This window comes from Xiphophorus maculatus, chromosome 4 (assembly GCF_002775205.1).
Source record: "Xiphophorus maculatus strain JP 163 A chromosome 4, X_maculatus-5.0-male, whole genome shotgun sequence".
NCBI lineage: Eukaryota > Metazoa > Chordata > Actinopteri > Cyprinodontiformes > Poeciliidae > Xiphophorus > Xiphophorus maculatus.
In genome coordinates this window covers 16,776,067-16,801,351 of record NC_036446.1, presented here as the reverse complement: position 1 = coordinate 16,801,351, position 25,285 = coordinate 16,776,067, and the positions used below count along the sequence as shown (strand labels likewise).

Here is a 25,285-nt window from a genome sequence, read left to right as displayed (position 1 = left end):
TGGCACATGTACACAACTTCAGTAAAAATAACTGAAATTGCAGCTAAAAATGGAATAAAATCATATTTCTGCTTCCTAAACTGTTAGCCACTGTCCAATAACCAGACATGAATCTTCATTACAAAGAAGATATTTCTGGTAGTTTTATATACCAGTATGATTATGGACTGTAAACCAAAGCCATTCGATAGTTTTGACCAGGTTCACTAAACACATGGACTGCAGTTGTTCTAGCAGATGAACTATAACTACTGCTTTAATCATGTTGAGACACTTCTGAACCAGAGATGGCACAAGTACAGTATCTTAAGCAGCAGAGGAGAAACAGTGGTCCAAAGTCCTCTTTCAGATAAAAACAAAACCAAAAAAAGAAAAATAAATTCACCAAGTGGTGGAAAAAGCATGTTGGACTTCATTAGTAACTCTATAAGCTGATGACCCCTAAGCCAGAGATCTAGTCCAGTAGATTTACCATCCTGCAGGTCTGAGATACATCTGTGCTCCAACACCTCTGAATCAAATGATTGAATTACCTCTTCAGTGTGCCATCAAGTTTGGCAAAGGCCTGTTAATGAGCTGTTCATTAGAAAATGTTCAACACAACCACATTTGAGTTTAGATCAGTGTTCCCTAACCCTGGTCCTGGACACACACTGCCCTGCTAGTTTTAGGTGTTTCTTTGCTTCAACCCTGCTGATTTCAATTGATGGCTGATTAACAGACAATTACACACAGTTTGCTCAACTGCAATCAGCTGAATCAGGCATATTAAAGCAGGGAAACGTCTAATGCGTTCAAGACTGTGTACTTTTGAGTACCAGGTTGGGAAACACTGGTTTAGATATCTATATAATGATTTATCAAAAAGGTTTCTAATCAAACGTACTGGACTACATCTGTATGTTAATATTATAATATTATTATTAATATTATATATTACAATAACTGGAACAATCCAACTATGCCATCAGAAGTGATGCATTTGTTTAAAATCCCAGTGGATGTTTCATTTATAAGGGAAAAAATAAACGAGTATGAAATGGGTCTGAAGGAAAGAACAGTCGTTACATCCAACAAGGCTTGGACATTAACATAGGTAGGTAGGAGTCCAACATGCAATTTTCTTCCCAAGCCTGTAGGCTCATAAAAGAAAGAGTGTTTGTCTTAAGTTAAAAATGCTATAATTGGTTATAGTTTTAGACAGAAGCTAGAGCTAAATGGAGGGGATACCTATAGTAAGGATGTAATACCACTATGGGATATAGTAGCACAGAAATGCCTTACTTTGCAATTTTTCAGTCATGGGTCTGCTTCCCATTACGGCAAAGCGAGCCGAGCTCAGCCACAACCTCAACAAATACTGCGGGCCGAGAGGCAGCCAGATCAACTTCAGGAGGAGAAGGTATAACAAAGGACAATTACACACAGACATACGGGAGGAAGGTAATTAAAGATGTGCGGTAGACCAAGAATCTAGAACATTTTGGTTTATTGTGCCAGTCCAAGGTCTAGAAGCTGCAGAAGGGTTTCTGTCGTAAGAAAGCCAGGTACTCTTCAGACTACACTTGATTAGCTTACTGCTTTTTGCACAATCCTTTATTGAACAATAAACAAAATAGAATGCTGAAGGCTTCAAATTAATAAACAGCGTTTGTTTCTGGATGAAGATTCCAACAGTTCCCAGCAGACTAAAGTGTTCAGAGCAGACATTTAAAAGAAAAAAAGAATAGACGCTTTTCTCCAGCACATTTCTTAACCAGCCAACAAGACACCAAGATACAAGTGTACAACAAAAAAATCAAGGTGTCCAAGTCAAGTCCCCACGGAGACACATTCTTTTAATAAAAAGGGGGGTTAATACACAAAACAGTGTCGATTTTCAGCACAAATAAAAGCCAGCAGCACAACTGAACTATGTGAAAGATGGCTCGACCGTTTACAGAGCATGCCACTTCCTGTGTGCAATTAGACTACACAGAACCTCGAGTAGACAAGGCAAAAGAAAGGAAGTCAGAGAATAAAGTTGATGAAAGGCAGTAGGGGCAGTATAATGTTGTCCTTTGGTTTACCTGGAAAAATTTGCCTTCATAACCTACAACGCAACATTGAGCAGAGCAGAAATAAAATCCAATAAACAGTTCATGGAAATATTAAAGTTTAGTCAATCTGAAGTGTGTAATCTTTAAATGAAAGGGCATGGTAACTCCTTTCAAACACACACATCTCCGCAAGACAGAAAATGTATGCTACCCTGCAACAAAGGTTCTGAAAAACATCAAAACAGTCTGACCCATATACCTTTCATAAGCAGACTGATGGATGTCCAAAACTAAGTCCAGATGAGACAGAAGAAACATTTGGATTCCAGAATCATGAAACAATATTTGATGTGTTTGTCTGTGAAGATGACACTTGTGGCTGGAATGAAATGGGTTTGGAGTGAAAATAATAAAAAATAGACAAAAAAGGAAATAAATATCAAGCAAAGAACTATTATTTTTTATTTCTTGTGCTTTAGACTTTAATTTCTCTGAAAACACCAATTCCAATGCAAGCCATTTTTTTCTCTAAAGGGAGCAAGAGCAGTACAACATCTAATTAATGACAAAAATGAAAGAAAAAAAAACAAACATTTTAGTAAAGCCAAAAATAAAATCAAAAAATAAAAAGAAATCACAGTTAAATGAGTCAGAGCCAAAAAATATTTAAACAAAAAAAAACAAACAAACATAATCTCCATTTGTGCACATGTCCAAGGTCTGTAGTCAAAACCTAGCACTGATGTAGTCCTAAATTTCCCAAAGCGACTCACTGATTCTCTGGAGAATACAAACCCCCGAAAAAGCTCGGATTTCTTTTTCTCTCAGAGATGTGATGTTAAGAGTTGTACATGGAGAGGGAAAAAACGCCACTGAGCCCCCACTTACAGCACAGTTGAGGGGGAAGTAGCTTTTGCGTGGCTCAAAACTACACGTATAAACCAAGCACACAAGTGGATACCTCTGACAAGCAAATAAAAAGAACCCATAAGGAATTTTTTTAAAAAGTCAACAGGGCAGGTTTTGCAGTGGAATCTGTCTTGATCATTTTGCTTCTTGTCCAGAACAGGAACTGCGTTTAAAAACTGGCAACAGTCCTTGAAAACCTGAACCGTTTTCTGTCAACCAGATCCGTTTTTTCTTTTTAAATTTGCTCTTTTTAATACATCTCAGTCTAAATATTTGTAAAATATGCATTTGCCTGTCATATTGTATTCATCAGTTTATTCTCTGTGCACAGAAGCATATTTGTTATTAAATTCTAAAGCGCATTAATAAATTCTTTTCAACAATATTCTAAATCTAAACCCAAATCCCATAACAAGGATCGTTCAAAAACAAGGAAGCTGTTTCCATCCATAGCACCACCTCTCTTTTTTTTTCTTTTAAATTTCTTTCTGCTTTTTATGGCTCAAGTTGTACCTAGGTTTCAAAGCATCATAAAAGTGAGAACATGGAAGAGGAGGAAGAGGTGGTGGCTGAAGAAGAACACAATCTGGTTGTTGGGGGAATGAGACTGGTGATACTGCTGGTGCTGGGCCTTTTCAAAGCACGAGGGCAAACAGCAAGCTTTGAAACTGCTGCAAAACCATTAGGCCGACAGTTCTTTGCTAAAAGGCAAACACTGATATTTTAGGTAATTTTCTTAAAAAAAAAAAAAAAAAAGAAAGAAAAACAAGAAAAGATTTGAAAAGAATTTCTCCTGCAGTCCACTCGCAGCGTATTGAGTGATAGTTCCTCCTGTGTGAGTTCACTGTTCGCCATCAGAGCCAAGTTGTGGGCTCAGTCCAAGGAGAGTCTCAGATACCAACCTGCACCCCTAACCTCCACCTGTCTGTCTGTTCAACAGTCCTTCCTTGTTGCTTTAAAAGTGAAACAAAAGATGACAAAAAAAACAGCAGTGGTGAACAGAAAAGAGAGAGCAGTCACAGGGAAATCTTTGTGAATGCAGCTTGCTTCTCTTCTTCTGAAAATTAAAAAAAAAAAAAAAAAAAAAGGTGACAAGGAAAAAGGCGTTGGAAAAGCTGGTTCTCTGGAAAGCGGGGACAGGAGGGAAGAAGAGGAAAATCTTGCAAGAGAACAAGTCGGGCAGTGTTCCTGTTCATTAGTTTGGTGTGTTTTTGTGTTGTATGCAGAAGCACTTTATTGTCAGCAAGTGCATTTTGAGCATGTTTGTGGCGTGTGTGTGTGTGTGTGTCTGTGTATGGCTGTGTGGAGGGGTGTGAATGGGTGTCTACAGCAGGTCGACGCGGCGGTAGTACAGCAGGTAGGCGGTGCGCTCGGCCGTCTGTTTCAACACCTGGTACTGGTTGATGACCTTCACCGCCTGGTCGTCGATGCGCAGCCAGCCGTTAAGACCAATGTGGAAGACATCAGTGGTGTAATGGCCGCCTGTCGCACTGTTTCCATGGTGGTAAACAACTGTGGGAAACATCAGGATCCAAGTTTTAGTTGGTTAGTTCAGGTGTTTTTTTTTAAACAGGATAATATGTTGTTAGCAGATGTGGCCCAAATACATCAATTAACTATAGCTTCCAAATACTTTGCATTACTAAATGATGTAATTGTAAGTCGTACAAAGATTCGATATGATCAAACTTGCAAATTTTTAAACCTCTTCAGTTTAATCAACTATTGATAACAAATTTTAGTGTTCATAGAAATAAAAAGGACTTGATATATTTATAAGGGCTACGCAATTCAAAACACAAATTTTTTTAATCAATTTCAATATCTAATCCTCAATTTCCACTAAATTTCATTTAAAGGGGTAGTATGTGTTTTCCAGCTATCTAGTATAATTTTGTAGCACAATCTATAAATTGCATCACCTTCAGTTGTTATAAAAATGCTGTATAAATAAAACATGAAGTCAAGAAATTTGACTTCACAGTTAAACGCCTTGAAATTAGGCCTCTGTCTCTTTAAGAAGTTTCTGCTTCTTGATGGGATTATGTGCTGAAGATGTAATCCTATCAACATTTCTCTATTATGAATATTTGTCGGATTATTGGACTGACAAATAGCTCATATAATGAGCACAGCAGATTCGCAGTTCCAGTAAGTGTTTTGCTTTTGCTGCTGCTAGTCTGAAGGAGTTCTGTGGGGAAGTGGCAGGGAGGGGTCTTTGTGTGGCAGAACCTCGGCTCAAAAACTGTAGCTCTAGGGAGGAGCTTTGTCCCATGGTGGTGCTACGTCCATCCAGGAGTTTTACAAACCCCAAAGATTGCCACGGGAGATTGAAGGATTTCTCAGACGTGCATAATGAAGGTAAACACTTCAAGTATGCTTTTGATGAGAGAATACCGTTATAACATGATGCATGGCTCAAAAAAGCAGATTTTACGGAATACTGCTCCTTTAACATTGCGCTTGACCTTTCTCATCATATTTCTGAAGTTAGACTTGTTCACATGCAAAGTGAATTCATAACAAATGGACTATAGTGGCCAGAAAATATTGAAGTCCAGAAGGTCCCCTGTGATTTTAATATTGTTCACACTGATCCAGAGATAACAGTATCTCTTAGTGATGAGCTAATCAGGATTTGTTGTTTGAAGGAATCCAAACAACAATTATATGGGAGCTGAAAACACTTAAACATTGTTAATATAGAGTGGAAGTAAATATTGCTTCCAGCAGTGACTTATAGAAAAATATTTTGCAAATAATACAACAATGTGATCTAAACAATAAAACCAACAAACCTGCAAAGAGCCTGTAAGTTCTTTGGCCTTTCAAAACTTTGCTCCGCACTCCAGAGGATAAGAGATCTGAAAGCAAAGTTAATATAGACATATTTACTGTTTAGACCAAAGTGCTTAAACAATTGCATAAACCTCAATTAAATACGTATTATCCTTGTGGCTCAAGTTGAAAAGTTAAAGTCAGCAGAAGCTTTGCAGAGTGTGGGTCCATTCATACCTTTGCTTATTTCCAGGTCAACAGGGTAATCAATGTTCTTTGTTAGTTTCTGGCAGCCTCCAGTCTTTTCAAAGACAAATCGCTTGAGGTGGAGCACAAGCACAGGTGGCAGCTCTTCCAAAGTTACCCTCCGACTGACTTCAATCTGACAACAAACACAAAGAAAGAGATGAAGAAGTCATGTGATGTACAACACAAAAACCATATCCTAGAGTTTTAAAGGTACTCTAGGAAACCTAGCTTAAGAGAATAAGATGAATTTTTTTAGAGAAACGATTCAGGTACAGAATAAGAGGAGGGAGTCATAAATCACACAATGCTGTGTTTTTTTAAGTACCAATACAGACAAGTTGTGGATCAAAGTTTTTTAAGTCCAGAATGACCAAAAAGTTTATCATTTGGTGCTTACAACTTTAAACACCAATAAAGATGCCTGTGGTGCAGTGAACAGATGTGATGCAGATGTTCACTCCATCAGTTAATTAAGCAGTAATGTTTTTTAGGGTTTGCATTTTTAGCAGTACTTGTGACGTCCATAAAGGCTTAAAGCAACTAGAAAATAGGTAAAAGACCAGGACACTAAAGATGTGACAAAAAGTATTCCACTTTCTTCTAGGGCTTGGCAACTTTCCAAAGTGCCTCATTAAGTACAAATACACAGGTGAAAAGTCACCTTACAGAAGCAAATTTAATGTATAAATGCATTTCATAGAATCTCAGAAGTAGGAAAGACTTTTTTGTGTTCCTTCTTGATTTATTAGAACTATTATCAAAAGCTTGAGCTCAATACTGAAGCTTTGGAAATAAATTTTTTATTTACATTTTTGATAACTTATAAATTTTTTCCTCCAACAAATTACTGTTAGAAAAAAAAAAAAAACTTTCCAAAACTACAGCAGCACATGTTTTTGTGCCTTTTATCTGTAAAACCTAATACTGTGAGATTCAATGTCACTGAAGTAGAACTGCAATCATACATAATGTTCAAGTGAGTGTTTTATAAACCCCAGTATTGTGGATCTACCTCTTGCTTGGTTTTGGAGGTGTAGCCTTGGACCGACTCCCGGGCCACCAACGTTTCAAGAGCTTCCTGAACTGTGCGGATCTTCTCAGACTGGATGTCAAGCTGCAGGGTGAAGAAAGGCTGGAGAGTGGCCGACTCTTTAGAGTTTTGCTGATACACCACGGATCTGTAAAGAAAATGCCAAAAGACACACATTACATCCAAATAACTACAAAGTTTAGTTGTAGAAAATTTTAAGAGCAGGATATTCTTTAAAACTACAAACTCTTACTGTAATACTGATATTTATTAGGTAAAACATAATTTTTTAATGGTAGCTTAAACATTTTGTGGATAGTAGTTTAATAATAAGTGTTGTAGCAACTCAAGACAAACCACTTACTCCCACTGATGCATTAAAGTATCTGTGGATTACAGCCAAGCTGCGTTGGTGTGCAAAGTATGTCTGATAAAAACCCTCCTGAGTTCTGTCTCTCTTTGGCCACACAACCATTTCTGAGAAAATAATCTTTTCAGACGTAGTAAAACAGTGTACAAAAAATGTGTTAGACCAGAACTATACAGAACATATCATTTGGGTGGCCAAAAGTGATAGTTTCGCTTTCCAATGTGTCCAAAGGTTAAGACTTTTGTTTTGTGGAGGGCAGCTTAACGTCTTGCTGTCGAGACTTCTCGCCACAAAGAACTACGGAGGATTTAAAGTAAAGGCTGGCGATGCCAAAGCAATTTGTAACACCGCCCTGAGTGTAGGTGAAAACCAACATGAACGCTACAGATCCAGGCCACAGAGTTTGAGTCATTAGAAAAGCTTCTTAACTTGTTCATGTACCTGATGTGTCCACCAAAAATATCAGTGATGGGTGTGCGGACGAAGTCAGCTTGACGTGTGACTGAAGTCTTGTTTCTGGGACCCACTTGTTCCCACTCGTCCTCACTCCCTTCTTCCTCCTTTTCGGCTCCATCATCCTCACCACCTGGCTGTGACTCCGGGCCATTGGGTGTGGGGGGTTCTGGAAGAAAAGAATGCAAAAAAAAAAAAAAAAACATGAATAAGAGATGCTTTATTAATTCCCACAGGGGAATTCTAAATATTACAAACCAGGCACCTGATTAAATGTCAACAGCAAAAGAAAACAAGTTGCCCTGAAGTCTTTATAATGTCCAACCCAGCATTAACTTGCTAGTTTAACGTCATCTGTGGAGATAAAAAACTCAAAAACTAGAATAAAAATTTCTAAGAAGTTTAATGCGGTCTCTAAGAGTAGCAAAACCATAAACCTTACTTGAACGCTCCATGAGAGAACTCTAGCTCACTTTTTTCTTATTCTTACTTCCTTTTTTCATTTCACTTTTCTTTCAGATAAATACAGCTAATAAAAGGATGTCCTGATCTGACCCCAGGCATAAACTTTGGGTCCTCATGAAGTATTTTTAAAATGATCCATATTCAAATCCATGACATAAGCCCCTATATAACTTTCATTTGTTTATAATTTATGATTATGCCAGACTAGCAATCTGTGACACCCTGTTAGGATAACCAATCCTTAGTAATTATAGCCTGCAGAACTGTTTGATTGATCTCATGAATATGGGTTTTCTTTTACAGTCCAAGCATTGTTTAGAATTTAAATGACAAAGTGAGAGACCAGTTTTACAGTGCGGCCTCCCCTGCATGTGCTCAGATACAGAAGAGGTACGCAGAGACAAGCTGGAACATGCAACATGTTCGAAGCAAAGTGCTGAAGTAGGAGAGCCTTTTCAAGAAACATTGTTCACAGATGAATAACTGGAACTTCACTGAAACTGAATTATCAATGAATAAACAGAGTAAAAATGCTAATAACTGCTAATAACCAAGCACTTATAAAGCGTGCTGTGCCAGACGGCAGCTGTATCTGCATAGTATCTTTCTAACCTCCATGTTGGAGAAGCATAATGAAGCTGAAGTACAGAAACTTTGGCTGGAAGAAAATCTCTCACTTTCAAGAAAAAAGGGGGGAATTGGATAAATTACGTAATTTTCCAGTTGGTTATTGACTGGTTTAAGAAACCATTTGACTTTTTTCTATTTTGGAAGGTGGAGGTATTTGGACAAACTTTTATTGGTACCATTTTAAAATTTGCAATACTTCCAGAAACCTTTAAAAATGTTTACACCAAAAAGGTATAAATCATTTATTAGATTTTTAAATTAGTGTGGACTTTTACGTATGTTCCGTCAGTAACTCAAAACCCAAAATCATAAACATAAAACATAACATGGCAAAACAAAGCTAAAAATCTTAAACAACTTGTAATTTTCCATAAAATTAGAATATTTCCAAATAATAAAATATACATTAAATTCTATTCAAATATTTTTCTATCCTGCCCCATAATAATTGGGACTAGAAAAACTTGAAAATTAATTATATTCGTTAACTAACTTTTCAAGACAATGCAAGAAAATCAAGCGCACAGTTTCTGAAACTTCGCAACCTTTCTTTGCTAAAAAAAAAACTCAGACATGTTTTACATTTAATATTTTGTAGCTAGAACACAATTAAGTTGCAAACAAATAATTTATCTGAATCCTGTTTTGTTGTTTTTAAATAGACCATAAAACTAACAGATCAGTAACATTTTATGCACCCCATGCAGAATACTAAAAGTTATACAGCTTTCAGCTGGACACTCAAACTGGCAATGATGTTTCAAGAATGAGGTCAATAAACCAAAACTGTTTAATTTCTGCAAGCTTGTGATAAAACGTCAAAAGTTAGGTTCCAACAGTTGCTTACGCTCTTCCTGAGGCAAGATTAGCTTTTTCAAAGCCAGCATCTCCTCGTGAAGTCCATTGAGGGTAAACCCAAGATACTCCTCCGCGTCCTCTTGTCGGCCCTTTAAAATAAAAAGGAAATGAAGGACTCAATCATCAATTAAAAAGAAAAAACACTGAAAATACCTGCTGACAAATTTCAAATAATGAAAACCACAATGTGCGCACACTAATTTGTTGAGGTAAACGGATAAGAGGTGGACATAGGACAAGCCGTTAAACATCAAAAGATGAGAATTTTGAGTCAGCTTGTGTAATGAAGACTCTGTTTTCAAGAGTTATCCGATTACAAAAAACTGTGTCTCAACAGAAAACCACAAGTACTGCCTGTTTCAGACAAAATGTAATCATTAGAATCAAACTTTGACACATTGCTTCGCAGTGAATAAGCAGCAGAGCCAAATCCAACTCATCTCACCTTCTCAGAGAGGCTTGACTTGATGAGAGTGAGGAGTTTGTAGATGTAGGTTGGCTCAAAAGGTACACCAGGCCGAATATCTTTTACAACCTTATCACCAACAGCTGTAAATACACCAAATAAAGGAAGAAAACATCAGCAATACTGAATGCAAAATGATACCCAACCATTACATTTGCACTGGTTAAAATCTTACTTTGCTGTTTGGTTTTTGATGGCACAGGCATGTTGTTGAACTCATTCACCAACCTAACACTGTCAGAGACGTTAAAATAATAAAAAAAACAATGAGACTTCAAAGAAGATTACATTTACAAACCAAAGAATACTCAATTTGCAGAAGACTTGTCTTACAAGTTGTCTATCATGGGTGTGGAGGTGCATGTTCTCTGTGCTTCATTGTGCAGAGGAATGGACTTCATCAGGTGATACATGGGCGGGCAGGCGATCAGGGCCTGAAGGGTCTGAGCTCAGAGTCAGGGAGATAAACAGACTGAAGAGCAAGAAACAGAAAACAATGCTGCTAAAAGAAAACTATAGACCTTAAAAAAAACAAAGTAGGGAAAGGATACGGCATTGATATAGCACCAGTTCCCCTTGTTGATCAGCCCCCTTGGCTGCAAAGACACTGGTTTATGTATCAACTTCACATTCTCAATAATTTCTGGGGATTCAAACAGAGACAATATTCTTCAACAAGCAGTTTCATAAACTACAACCAACCTAAAACATCCAACTTCATGTTATCAGATCATGAGGTAAAGTTAGAATTACATTAGAATAATGGAATAATATTTTCATTTGTAAACAGATGTTTCCGTTCTTATTCCCGTCTCTGGCGACAGCAACAGGAGAGACCATCTGAATAAGAGCAAGAGTTTTCTGTACCACGCCTAGGAAGGAGGACTGTCATTGAAAAGAAAATACAGCCTCCATGGTAACGTGGATGGATTTTACAACAAATGCACAAACTAAAATCAGCAATGGTTTAGGTGAAATTAGTGGTAAACACACAGGACAGTATATATAAGAAGGAAAAAACTATAACTATTTTCTAAATTAGGGTCTGCAACCAGTTTCTCCTTAAAAATTTTGGCTAAAAATTAGTGTTTTTCAAAATAGATATATTAAATGCCTATTTTAGTAGTTTTCAAAGTTTTTCAAAGGAATTGCATTGAACTTCTAAAACAGAATGACAAAGTACCAGTTAGTTTTTTTTTAAATCTATTTTTCTTGTCATAGGTTTTATTAGTTATATCTTTTGAAATTACATAAAATTTCCTGTAGTAAAATAACTATCAAAAAGAGAAAGCTGTCTTTTCAAAACTTAGTTTAACATTTGTGGCTCCCTCTGGATTGTTTAAATTTCATACGTTCTAGATTGTAAGACTTTGATAATGTGATTTATAAGTATTTACTTTAGGGCTGCACAGTATTAGAAACATTTTGGGTTTGATTAACTATTTTAAACTGACCCATAGAAGTAGCTTCATTAATTAGGGATACCCTGATATGAAAGTTTGGGCAGATCTCACCATCTAGTAATGTTGTTGTACCTGATAAACATTTCCTGACATTACATGCATTTCCACCCCATTTTGACAGAATTCAAGAAACCACAAAGTCGACTGCTTCTCTGCTTCAATTAAGACACCCCACAATCCCATGCTGCATCATCAGCTCCTTCCTCCTCCCAAAACGCACGGAGCAACAAGATGGAAATAAAACATCAGTTAATAATTTCGCCCCTGTTGTTCTTATGGGACAAATACAGATATGTTAAATCTGATTGATACCAGTGCTAATATATTGTGCATGTCCACAATTAATCTGTTATTACTTAAGCTCTACACACTGGCAAAGTGAATCTAACTATATCCTACAGCAGAGTAAGACATATCTTCTAATCTCTGCTGAATCGTCCTGCAGTTGTAGTCTAAATTGTGGATTTATGTAACATTTAAACCAGCTGGATTGAGTCTACAAACAGCTGGTCTGTGGTGGCTACATGGTGGTGAATTACAACCAGATTTGCACAATAAAAAAAAAAACAACAAAAAAGACAAAGTAATAAAAACGAACAGACTAAAACGAACTTTATGCAAGGGGTTCCAGCTGCCTATAATCCCATTAGCGGTAACAACATGCCTGCAAAAATTTAACCCTAAAAAAACAACATGAACTCGTGATCCACCTCATGTAACACATGTCTCCAGTGTTTTAAAACGCTTTGCTGTAGACTGATGACTGCGAAGCAAAGATAATCCCACTCTGCATAAATAAAAAGATGTGAGGCAATACATCCACTTATAAAACATTTCCATGCTAAACATATTGTTACTATAAGTAGGAGCTGCTTGACACTCAAAATCTCTGTTGTAGTTATGTCGCTCCAGCAATTAATCAGACCCTATTGCAACCTAACATCCAGACTCTGGTTGTTCTTCAACAATAGAGACATTTAACAGAAGTGTAGCAAGTATATGTGCACTGACCAGATCTTTGTCTACACTGCTAGAGGGAATTTCTCCAGATAACAGTATTAGCATGGATTTAATTAAGGCAATGTAGATATTTTCATACTGCAATTGCTTATAAGTGACTGTCAGAGAAAATCTTAAATAAAAAGGTCCATGGCATTAAAAGCGGTATGGATTTTTTTTTTTTTTTTAGATTGGTAGAGTTGGACATTTTTGTACAGAGTTTACACTTCAGTTCTAATAAGAACAATCTTTTTATCGAATATTTGCTATTTTATAAACTCTACAACTAAAAAAGAACTGATACCAATTCACATGCAACTTGCAACACTTGTAATTTGTAGACAGTCATCATTGAGTCACTATATCTCAATCCAAATGCCCAGCATTCTTTAAATGAAGATTCAGCTGGCCGTGTAAGGCCCAAAGTTAAGTTTCACTTAAGTACTTTTATAAATAAAAGTGTATTCATGTTCAAAGTTAATTTATTTCTATTTTAAAATCATAGTGTAATAATGGCAGAACGGTGTCATTAAATGTGTTTCTATTAAGTGCACTGGATTGTTGTCTGCAAAGCAAACATTCCTATTTGGATCAATAAAGCTTATTACAGACCAGATTACTTTGCTACAAACGATGCACAAAATACTGGCACCAACTTCTGTATTGACCAATGTTAAGTTATTCTTTAACAAATCTTTATTGATATGGCCCGATGTTAATAATCGATTTTTTTTATGTCCACCTTGCTGCTGTTTGTGTTTCAGGAGGGAGTCGCCCTGTATGTGACCGATAGTAAAGCCATGCATGATTATGGAGAGCTTAACTGAAACAAATAAGCAATTTCAGCATTGTGGTTGTATTTTTAAAGTGTTAAAAACGTAGAAAAATATACATAATATAAATACTAGTAAATATCAGCTACTGGCCATAAAGAAATATTGATATTGTTTCAGAAATTATTTTTAAATACCCATTAATTACACCCAGTTGCATCTAAAGAACCTGAAACTAATATATAGTTTAGTGCTACAATAAAAGCCACAGAGACAAACAATTTTTAAAAAAGTGTCTGAGATAATAGAAAAGTGTCTGAGATAATAGATAATAAAAAACAAAACGCTACCAGACCACCGAGAATTTATAGACCCTTACCAACGCAGTGTGGAAGCTCTCCTATGCTCACCGGGTGAGGCCCAGAAGGCACTCCTGACCTACTTCTAATGACTAAACTGGGTTACAAATATAACTCATGACTTATCTAAAAAACATGTAGCTGACAGTGCTGCCATCTAGTGTTCATTTCTTTAGTTGTGGCATAGTAATTTCACCTCATATTCAGAGAGAAACCAGTTAGTATCCTCATCTATAGTCAGATTTTACATCAATTCAAAGACGGTAAGAAAGAACTGGACTGTAACAAATATGCAGAATATTAAGATAAAGAATATGGAACAATACGAGTACTGGGGTTTTTTCTCTCTTTTTTTCCTTACACAAAATACCTGCAAGTTTTGGGGCCATTGGATCTTCCGATACATGGACAGGACCTTCTTTAATCTCCCCAACCTTTTCAGGTTGCTCTGGCATTGCAGGAGAGGGGGAAGCAGCTTCCACAATATTTTTCACCTCTACAAAGGCCTGAGGGCTGCCAGGCAGAGGCTTTGAGTTGTGGAACAGGCTAGCCCAGGATTTGGGAAGATTGGCAGTGGGTGCAGCAGCAACTGCAGGAGAGCTTGCCTGCTCTGTTACTAAAGGCTGGGTCACAGAGTCTGGGCTGAGAGGCTGGCCCTGCTCCCCACTGTCACAGCCTTCTTTGTGTCCATCTGAACTGACAGGAGTACTGGGCTCTTCTAGCCCATTGGCCACTCCGGTGTCTGCTGCCCGAGCTCCCTCTAGTTCAGTAGTCGTAGTGGAAGTCAAGGCGGAGGGGGTGGCTGCAAGAGCTGAGGGAGGAAGAGGAGATTTGGAGTGGGGGCTGTGTGGGGCGTCTGACAGTTCAGGGCTCTGTGGAGCCAAATGATCCAGCTGCTGATCTGCAGTCCTTGATCCCTCTGTCATCTCTCTGCTTTGAGAGGAGGATGAAGAGGAGGAAGTTGCATTGTTACCGTCAGATAAAGAGGCAGCTCCACCTGTTAAGTCTAAAGAAGAGTCCTCAGGGCTATCACAAGTCCTCTGATTGGCAGTGGATGTGGGGGCAAACACAGATGCTGTTGATGTTGCATTGGAAGCAGGTCCATGGGTGCCAAGTTCATCTGCTGACAATGCCTTACTGTCCACATCCTCAGAACTGTGGTGTGAGCCTCCAAGTGCGTGTCCATTCACCAGTGCCGTTATCGGAGCACCATCAGCTGCAACACTGCTGCTAGCGCTTTCACCAACTGATGGGTCCAGGTAGTTGTAGTACCCAGGCGGTCGCTTTTTCTTTTTCTTTCTCTCTCGCTGTCCCAGGCTGCCGGGGAGTCCGTCCATGTCCTGGCAGGACTGGTGATTGTCCAGGGCTGACGTCTCAGAGTCCGGCCCGTCCAGCGAGTTGAAATGGCTTCCATCAGGGACGTCAGCCACCGGAGGGGCCGCCTGCTGAGCCTTTGGAGCCGCCTGGCAGCCCAGGATGAACTCAGGGGCCTGTGGGTTGAGGTTGCTCGACACCCTGTACAAAGGATCGCTTGCTCTAACCGGCTTGGAATCCATCACCTCATCAACCCCAAACTCAATGTGCTGATAGTCTTCTGCTGCAGGAAACATATCAATTAAGAATACAAATCACCATTATTAGTTTGTCAAAAAGATACTTTCCATATTGCTATTTAAAATAAATAAATAAATATATATATATATATATATTTCTTCAACAACCCTTAACTCAAATTAAGGCTGGACAATAAATCAATAACAATATATATATAGCAATAGACACGTGATCAATAGCAATCAATAATACATCTGATAGAATATTCAATATGTAGGCAGAGGAAAGTCTTTAGCTGCTCAACCTCTCACGCCCAGCTAATCCAGGTTGGTGGAATCAACAAACTCACTCACTCTTTGGTTACCTAGCAACAACTTGTTGAGTAACTTACACAGCAGCAGTTAAAATTTTTGCCACCGTGCCTCATAAATGCTTAAAAATAAAACAGCCGCATGGAGTGAAAACTGTGGATAAAACAGGAGAAGTCGTGCCACGACAGGCACAGGAGAAGTGCCTATTTGTTTATTAAAATATTTTGTTTTTAATATTTTAGATATTAAAAACAAAAAAAATCAATAATTATCAATAGACTGATATAAAATACTTATATCATGATAGGTTTTTCAGCCATATTGTCCAGCCCTATCTCAAATATATTAGAATGGTGTGCTACAATGACTTGCTACTAAAATGTTTCACTGTCACTTGAAACATCTATCCATTGTTTTCCAGTTTATTTTTATTTTGCATTAGCTAATGCTAATGATGTTGGCTGCAGCTACCATAATAAATGGTAGAACACAAGCCAAACATTTTGTTTCAACAGATATGTCTTGTATATCGACACATGAAAACTTTAAACCAGCTTGGCTAAATCCAGACGTTTCGAGGGTCTCCCTCATTAGAGTTTACAGGTATTTCACCACTGTGGGACAATAAATGGATATTTCTATCTATTCTTGTGTTTTGTTTATAGACTAGTTCTCAATAACCTACTAACATCCAAGGCTCAGCATGCATTGGAGAGGTAAATAAAAAGAAAAAAACATCAACCTCAGGAAGTGAAAAATATAAGATATACAATTTCTGAAGTAATTATAAAATGTTACATATCGCAACAACTTTAAGGTTAATAGGAAATTTACAGACTATTTGGGGATAACATGTTAATCTATGTGTGGATCCTTTATATGTTCCATAGATGCAGTACCCTCCACAATTAGTGGCAACCCTTGTAAAATTGCGTACAAAAGTTATTGTGGGTACTTAATGACCTTATTGTTTGCTTAATTTAAACGCAGTGAAATTATGCTGGAGTAATCCTATCAATATCTAACTTGTTGGCTGCAGAAAGAAAAAAAATATAAAAAAATAAAAGCTCATTTAAAAAGTACATTGAGTCTTTAAATACTTCTAAACAGCATTTTTCAAAACACAAACTCAAGCAGCAATGTAAAAAAGTTTTTAAGTAACTGTACATAATGCACAAACAACTTTCCTGCAAATAAGAATCATTGTGCAGCAAGAGGTGCAAGGGTGAATATAAACAGGAAAAATTAGTAAAAGCAAATCAGAAACTCATTCAAGTGACTCATCAGCTTGTAGGTCACTAAATATAAATTAATATTTTGCAAGAGTTAAGAGGGCATTAAAGAGCAGATCCCTTCTCTGTAAGGATTAGAGGATATTCAGTTAGTGTTGAATCAATCTTCATTAGAGTAAACTGCATTCAGTTGTAAAACTGCAACAATTCAGGGATTCCTTTAGAGACGAATGTTAGCATCGCCAGAAACCATCACTATGCCCTTAGTAAATAAGCTTTGATTGTTAAATCAAAGTTCAATTTTATTTCAGTTAATCTGGAGCCCTGCGGTGGTGCAAAAATGCATTAAATGCAACAGAAGATACTTTAGGTATCTTGAGCATGCAAAGCTCTACAGAGTTTACCAACAGGCAAGAGAAAGAATAAAGATGCACAGTTTAGAAAGCCACCAGTTTTTGAAACGTGGACCTTTAGTTCTTACAGACAACGTACAACAACCAGTCAAGCCACAGGGTGTGAGCCCTTTTAACTCACCGCAAACCTGCAGTCCCATAGACTCCATAATAAATGGCACAGCAGGAGTGCAGTAACTTCCTAAATAATCAATACAAATCAAGATAAGGCAAATGTTATGTGCAAATGGTCAGCGCTGAAATAAAGGTGGCTGCTGTAACATGTTTAATTTGGTGGTCCAAAATGTCTAGAAATAAACTGTTTATGATAAAAATTATTGAATGATTATTATTTCCAACTATTGACAATCTACTCCAGACTATGAGTATTGGACGTACAAAATCAAGAAATAAATAATGAAACCTGAGGTTCAATCTTAAACAATTTAAAACATACATTTGAAGCTAAAAGAAGAAAAACTTTTGACTACGGAGTAAATATTTAGATCCTGCAACTTCCAAGAAAAATATATATAAACATCAAGTATTACATGAAAAGTACATACCTGAAGACTGACTAACACACTGAACTTTGTCATTGAATGGAGGAAGCTGTAAAAAGTTAAAAAAAATAAGTGAATTAAAAGTCAAGAATATTTTGTACATAACAGTTTAATTCAATTGCAATATTATTGCAATTCAATTGCAATATTATTGCAATTGAATTAAATGGTTTTCATTTTCAAATTGTGCACAATTTAAACATTAAATTAAAACAAGTTATTTGTTCTTACCTCAACATAAAATCGAGGAGTCACAAAAAACTGATTGATCTCATCAGGGCTGAACTCCCCAAAAATATACTGTGAAAGACAAATCAATAGAACTATTAGTTAAGATTTGCATCCCGTTATCTAAACATATTTGTAACAAAAATCAAAATTGACTAATAATTAAAAAAAAAAAGTTTTTTAAATTCTTAAAACAGGACAGGAGGGATGTTTAAAATATCAGTTCAAGAAAAAGTGCTAATAATTTGCAAACCATCTGATAATTTCAGCCCTATTTACTAGGAATCACTTGAATTGTTACTGCTTAATATCAGGTAATTAGATTGTTACATAGTCTGTCATCATTCAGCAAAACCTGTAGTCGTTTCTTCCGGAAAGGTAAAATCAAATCATAAAATGATGAGTCACAGTCTTATACATAAACCATGAACCCAGATCAAACGGACTCCAGATGAGCCACCATAAGAACAAACTCGTCTCTTACACAGGCGAAAGATGGGACTCTTGGTCAATTTATTGACTTTTTGCAGAAAAATTTTCAAACAAATCTCTTTGGACGCGAATGTGTTCTACTGAATATAACAAAGGATAATTCACCAAATACTTTGCAACAGCAACACACTGTCAATAATTACAAGATGAATCAGCAGTCAGTAAAGATAACAGCAGGGCTGCTTGCTTGTAAATGAAGAACTTGTGCTTTTCTCAGAAATGCACAAGATTCGAGTCCAATTACTTTACAAACCTTGAAAATGTCATTGACTACTTTCAATGACAATAGTATTATTGAAAGTAATCAATGACACTATTGATAAGGATAACAGAAATTATGTTTTGGTTTTCAGCAGTTGCATGGGAAATTGGTTACCCTCATACTGAAGCCACCTTTAACCCAGTTATGCTTCAGGCACAACGACACACAAGATAAAGTCTTGTTGAATAAGCTGATATCAAGTGATAGCGTTTAAGCATTTAATGTTCAGCTTTAGAGGAATATTAACAGTATTTTAGGCCATACAGTGTATAAAAGCATATATTTCTAGTTAAATAAATTTAGTTTCTTGCCATCTAGAATAATTGCATGGTACTTAGCAACATGTGCTAACTTTGACCAACTACAGAAAGATTCGCACAAAAAAATGATTAAAACAAAGATGTAACATACAAACACACAGTCACCACAGCATGGATCAACGAATAAACAAATATACAAAAATACTTTAAGCTTAGGTGGCCATATTATTCTGGTTTATATCAACTTTATCACTGTATTTAATACCAATAACATCACAGCCAAGATAGTGTAGGTAATCAGATTACTGCTGACTATTTTCAAGGGATTTCTCAATAGTGTGAAATTGAGAAATGTGAAGCACCTTTAAGCAGATAATGTTTCAACTTAAGTGCCTGTTTGAAAAACAGTTCAAGCAAGCAATTCAAATAAGATTTGGTGCTTTAGACCAACTAACCTCTGGACATGTTGCAACACAACCACTCTACTAGTTGAGTAACAATGTCATTAGGAATAGGCTGAGATGAAATTTTCATTGTATGATCTCAGTTTCATGTTGTTCCTGAATTGGGTTCTATAATTAAAGTAAAATATGACGTAATTAGCTTATATTAGCTGGTTAATTCATCAGACACTATTTGGGTAACCAGCATCCTTAAAAAAATACACCTTGTAAACTTCAGATTTAAAATAGTGTGGCCTTAATTAAGAGAGATGGTAATCATCTTAATTTATAAACCATGACTGTTTTTCTAAATTTAAATACTTTCAGTTGACTGAAAGTACATAGCAACATGTGAGGGAGGGGCAGTACTTTTTGGTGTGTACAACCAGAGAAAACTTTGGTCACCCTGACCAGCAACTTCAAATTGCACAAAAAATAAGAGTATGACTGACATTTTAATAGATTTGGCCTAATTTTAGAATTTTGTTAAGCATAAAATACATTAACAAGACTCAACCAGTTTTCTGCAAATGGAATCCAAACCACTAAAGGTGAGAGATAAGCACTAAGATTATTGCACAAAAAATATGATTATATATTTTAAAAAAAGCTTTGAAAGTTCAACCATAAAGCTTTAGGAATCTACAGATTAAGAGGAAAAATAAAATGCCTATCCAACAGAAGCCTTTGACTATACCATTTTCTATTATTGTAACATGAACATTTTAATCAAATCATTTATTGCACATGTATTTAACTTGTGTTAATTCCTTTACAGATCATCCCCATAACTTTAAGAGGAAATGACACAATCTGGTAATTCAAATGACCAAGTGGACATGGGGAAACAAAGCAACTAAGAACAGGTGAACTCACTAACCATGCCCTTAATCCTCCCACGGCAACAAACTGTGAAACGTGAAAAGGGGAGGCACAGAGAAAAGAAAGTGCAGCTCAAGCATATGTAACTCTTTGGAAAACCCGCCCCCCACACGAGGGCCCACATTGCTGAAATGGCAGTCCAAGTGACAAACAGCCAGCTGTAATCCAACGGCCTCAGGACGGCTCATTCGCTCACAACAGAAAGAATGTTGCTTTGCTTCTTTCTGTAAACAAGCCATAAACTGTGGCTTACAACACATCAATCGCTATAATTTTAGCAGCACAAATAATGATGGGTTTATAGGAGGATGCAACATACAGAAACCTTTATTAAGTTCTGCTATGTATTGAAACTTGGTGAAACTGTTAAAAAAAGTTCAGGCATTAAAAAACAGAAGGATGGCAAAAATATTTTTGGTAGAAAATAAATTTCTTTCACTACTAAAACAGAATCAAGCTTGCTTCCAATAGAACTGAAATGTTTTCCTCCAACAACCAGATACCTACAATACTTGAGTGACAACAGAACAATAATGTATCAAATATTTAATCCACAACCACTGATAATGTTTGTCAAGTACAATTATTACAGAACTGACCAGATTGAACTTTTCACACCATTGTGCCTCATCTCACCAGTGAAATATTCCCTTTTACACTAAATGACCTAGACACTAAGAAACTTGGTTTTATATAAGCTTGAACCTATTTAAAAAGCCCACTATTTATTTAAAGATTAATTTCATTTAAAATTAAAAACACAAAAAATCCCAAAATTTTTTAAACCTATAGGGTAAAATGTGAATACTTTGATCTGGTAAGACAATGCTAATGGTTACCTTTCAGACAACATACAAATACATAACTAATCTTTAAAACTTGACAGCCTGAAAAAAATCTGAGGACTAAGAGTTAAAGATGATTTACTGAAGCTCATTTTGTGTTGCACATAATGTGATTAGCTTTGGGTAACATACTGAGTTATCATCAAGGAAAAATATCTAAAAGAAAAACAAACTAATTCAAGCTTGTAAATAAGCCACAGGTATGTGTCACCTAATTGGAATCCAGAGTTTTTACAGTAAGGAAGCACAAAACCACAACATGTCGTAGCTGCAGAGAGAGTAAATGCTGAGCTGTCTACAAGCTAAAGCTAAACCAATAAGCTTTAAAGGTAATGAGATGTTAGGCTTTTTCCACTAGAGACAATTTTAGAAAGAAAACAAAAACTAATTTAACTAAACATTATTCAACATAACTTGTAAAGCAAGTCATAAATGACTGTCACAAATAATTAAAAATGTTAACCTATGTCTAGCTCTTGTTTGCAAGTCAATCCATAAAGATAAATTGTACTAAGCTTAACTAAAACTGCTTTAATCAACTGGAGTTAAAATGTATTGTTAAGACTTTCCAGCATGACCTGTTTGCTAAGTTTCATCCCAAAAGCGTGAGGCTTGTTTGCTGCTGGTGCAGTAGATTTTCTTCTGCCTCCCGTGTGGTTGCTTGTAAACCAATGTGTTTACCTTCTTTGTCACAGAACACAAAAAAACATAACATCCTCAACAATCCCTTCCAAATCTAAAACCATCAAACCTCCAGCATCTCATTTTAGGTAACCTTTTAACTGTTTTTATTTGTTCACAAAGAAATGTGTGATGTTTTCAAATCATTTAGTCATAAATATTTCTCTTAATTTATGTATACAAATAATTGAATAGAGCAATGAAACTATAGACTTGCGGTTGCCAATTAATTAGAGGGAATGATATGGCTAATATTTGCTGTCTGGCATTAATCATTTAAACAGTTCTGTTAGGCAATCCATGTCATTCCTATGAGGCAATAATTTGCATTATGTGTGTATCAGAGAGTGCAAGATTGGCAAATAATTTTACGGAGCAACTACCCAAAAGCAGAAAGGAGAGTTTATGTTTAACTTTCACTTCACTAAACAGTAATCCAACAGAAAGCCTTAGTTTTGGGGGCAGGAAAAGAAGTGTAAGCATGCACAAATTCAGCCTTCGATTAAGTTTTTTCTTTCTTCTCTCCATAATGCTGTTCAGTTTATACGCTACTCAATTGTTGAAAATGCAACAGAAAAACTCAGCTTTTTAATTTACATCGCTGTCAGAATAACAAAACATTCAATAGGAACATAAACTTCAGACTCTGCAAGTAACTGGCTGCATTCCTCAAAATGGGCCTTCTCACATGACGGCTAGCCTCCACAGTAATATCTCCGAACTTGCCAAGTCACTATCTAAGACAGATCACTTACAGAGTGTTTACTTTGCAACACATACGGATGCGTACAGGTTTGATCTAGTTTCAGTATATTTCCTTCTAGGATAAAAAGCAGAGAAGGCGAAGCCCACGCTGCCGCTCAGCATTTAGCTAAGGAGCTGACAGCACACCACCTGTGCAAACATGTTAGCTAGCTAACAGCTAAATCTGATCGAAAATGTTTCATCACGCTTACAATAAAGCCACTGGCATGCAACATAATATGCGAAAAGACTGTTTAACTGAAGCAAAAAAAAAATTATATATAAAATTTATTAAGTGTGAATATTTAGAAAAATAAAACACAGAACAAGGCCCGTGTCACTACTGAGCAGGTGGGCCATGCAAACACGCAGCAATTTTCGGTCACTTTTCTCCTAATAAATAACTGCTGACACTTAAGACGATTTAACAATAAAATGACTCTGTGTTGGGATTACATGCGTTTGTGTTCCATTCGGTTAAAAATGGATGTCATATCTTTCAAAGCAGCAGCCAAGACCACCGCTGGCTCATTTGAATGGAGGAACATGGGGCCTGTTAGCCAGCGTTGCCATGCTGCTTGTGTTTCAATGAGGCTGGAGGGGGCTTGGGGGGGGCATTAGCAAGCACTTTTCTGTACTAACAATTTCAATGACACGACTACTTTAATGTTTTAAATGACAACACCAAACTAACTAAAAATTAATATCCTCTCTTAAAGCATTTGTTCCGAATCTAATACAAACGAAATACATTTGTAAGCCTCTATATAACGATAAACACTAAATCCATCTGGAGTTGTTGTTGTTGCACTGGCTAAAGTGAGCTAACTAGCTTAGCTACCTGAGTGCTGGAAGAAGCCATGCTCCCGGTGAGATTTTCACTCCTCCGCCGACGAGATGAAAACTTCCCCGGGGAGGTTTTATGGGTTTGTAATGACAACTACAAACGGTGCTCTACTTCGACGTCATTGTCAGTTGTCCAACAATATACTGGCGGTCGGGGTTTTTCGATCCATGTAAATGCATCAGCACTTCACGCTGCTCGCCTGGCCGTCACCGCCATTTCCGTCGGTTGTAGTGGCAGCGTGAGCCTGAGAGTAACGCCAAAATACTTCCGGTGATGGTTCACCCCAACTTTCAAAATAAAAGCTTTAGTGTTTTGTCACTGACAACATAACTGGCGACTAGTGTTAGGGGTAGCATAAAGTTGGGAGAAAACGCACAGGTTGGTATAATTAGATTTAGAACACAACAAAGAAGTTTTGAAAACAAAATAAGAGCTGATCTTACTTTTGTGTACTCACTGCATTCACCAAATACAAGCAAAAATGTTCTCCTGAGGTTGACAAGTCAGCATTTTACATTCACCCATGATCAGGCCTGGATTTAGAAAGATGTAGGACCCTTGGACAAAGCCGGTTTGGATACCCTGCCCAAACAGGTGTCTTTTACTCTTTCACAAACTGTTTAGACTGATAGTTAGATTCAAACTTATAGGTTTTTAGTACTTTTTCACATAAAAAATATCTTTATAATTATCCCTTCAAAGCTATTTACAATAAATGATGCATCATTCATAGATCTATTAATGTCTTCATCCATAGACAAAGCAGTACCTTAAGTGTTAAAGTAACTATCTGAGACAGCACATGGAGATTTAACACAGTCACTGAAATTCACCAAAACAAAAGAAAGGAGTGGACCTGAAGACTGATTTAGGTACTTGTCACATAATAGTTTTTAAATGGTTTCAGATAAGTAAACTCCTCAAAAATCAAAAAAGTAAAACACACCCCAATGATATAGGTCTACAACATGAATGTTGTATTTCAACATCCAACCACTAAAATAAATAACTCCTAGGATGCCATTGCTGTTGCTCAAACCCAGACTGCAATATTAGCCAAAATTACCTGCAAACGTTTTTAATTTCAGAGTGACCAAAACCATAGACATAATAAATAGTCTTTACTAGGACCCAAACAGTTTAGTTAAATTGACTATAGTAATAAGATAGTTAATCTATTCTAAAAATCACAACAACAACAAAAAGTCTCAACCATCCAATTTCTACCCTGGTCAACTGCCCATTTTATAAACTGTTAACAAACTTCTTTATTATGGTGGAGAATGGGAATCCCAATTGATTTGGAAAAAACAAAAGTTAAATACAAATATATAATTTTGTATTTAAGATCTACAGTATGTGTTATTCCAAATGTATCAAGTCACTTTTGGTGTCTGAGAAAAAATTAGGGGACACCAGGACAGTGTGGTAGACTAAGAAAATCTCTTCGAATTGACCACAAATCATTATTAAGATGGTCTCTCAAACTATATTTGTAAAACACATTATCCGTTTTAGGACACCACAGTTAGACACAGAACTCAAGTTTTTCTGTTTTTATGGTGCCTATTCATGCAAATATATGCAAACAAATCTGTTAAGAATTGGTCTTGAATCTTGAAGAAGATAGTATATGAAATCATAGTGACATTTATATTGAAAGGGATCTTTTCCTATGCGGAAGTGCTTTGAGTAACGTGATTACACT

At 36.6% G+C, this 25,285-nt stretch overlaps 1 protein-coding gene across 4 annotated transcripts; it reads right to left on the bottom strand.

Annotated features, from left to right (window-relative positions):
* Positions 1-1,743: 1,743 nt before the first annotated feature.
* On the bottom strand, positions 1,744-23,817 carry usp10 (ubiquitin specific peptidase 10). 4 transcript variants are annotated; one of them, XM_014473084.2, is made up of 15 exons: positions 23,572-23,817; positions 18,125-18,193; positions 17,897-17,942; positions 17,473-17,532; positions 14,212-15,438; positions 10,799-10,890; positions 10,581-10,690; positions 10,423-10,481; positions 10,227-10,330; positions 9,771-9,870; positions 7,817-7,997; positions 6,988-7,153; positions 5,964-6,108; positions 5,747-5,812; positions 1,744-4,460 (listed from the first exon to the last, which is right to left on the bottom strand). In XM_014473084.2, the coding sequence occupies exons 1-15, from the start codon at positions 23,590-23,592 to the stop codon at positions 4,273-4,275; spliced, it is 2,634 nt and encodes an 877-aa protein (XP_014328570.1). In that variant the 5' UTR covers positions 23,593-23,817; the 3' UTR covers positions 1,744-4,272. The 4 variants fall into 4 exon arrangements, with proteins under 4 accessions (XP_014328570.1, XP_023188202.1, XP_023188203.1 ...); XM_023332434.1 differs by having other exon boundaries at positions 14,212-15,435; XM_023332435.1 differs by lacking the exon at positions 17,473-17,532.
* Positions 23,818-25,285: the final 1,468 nt, after the last annotated feature.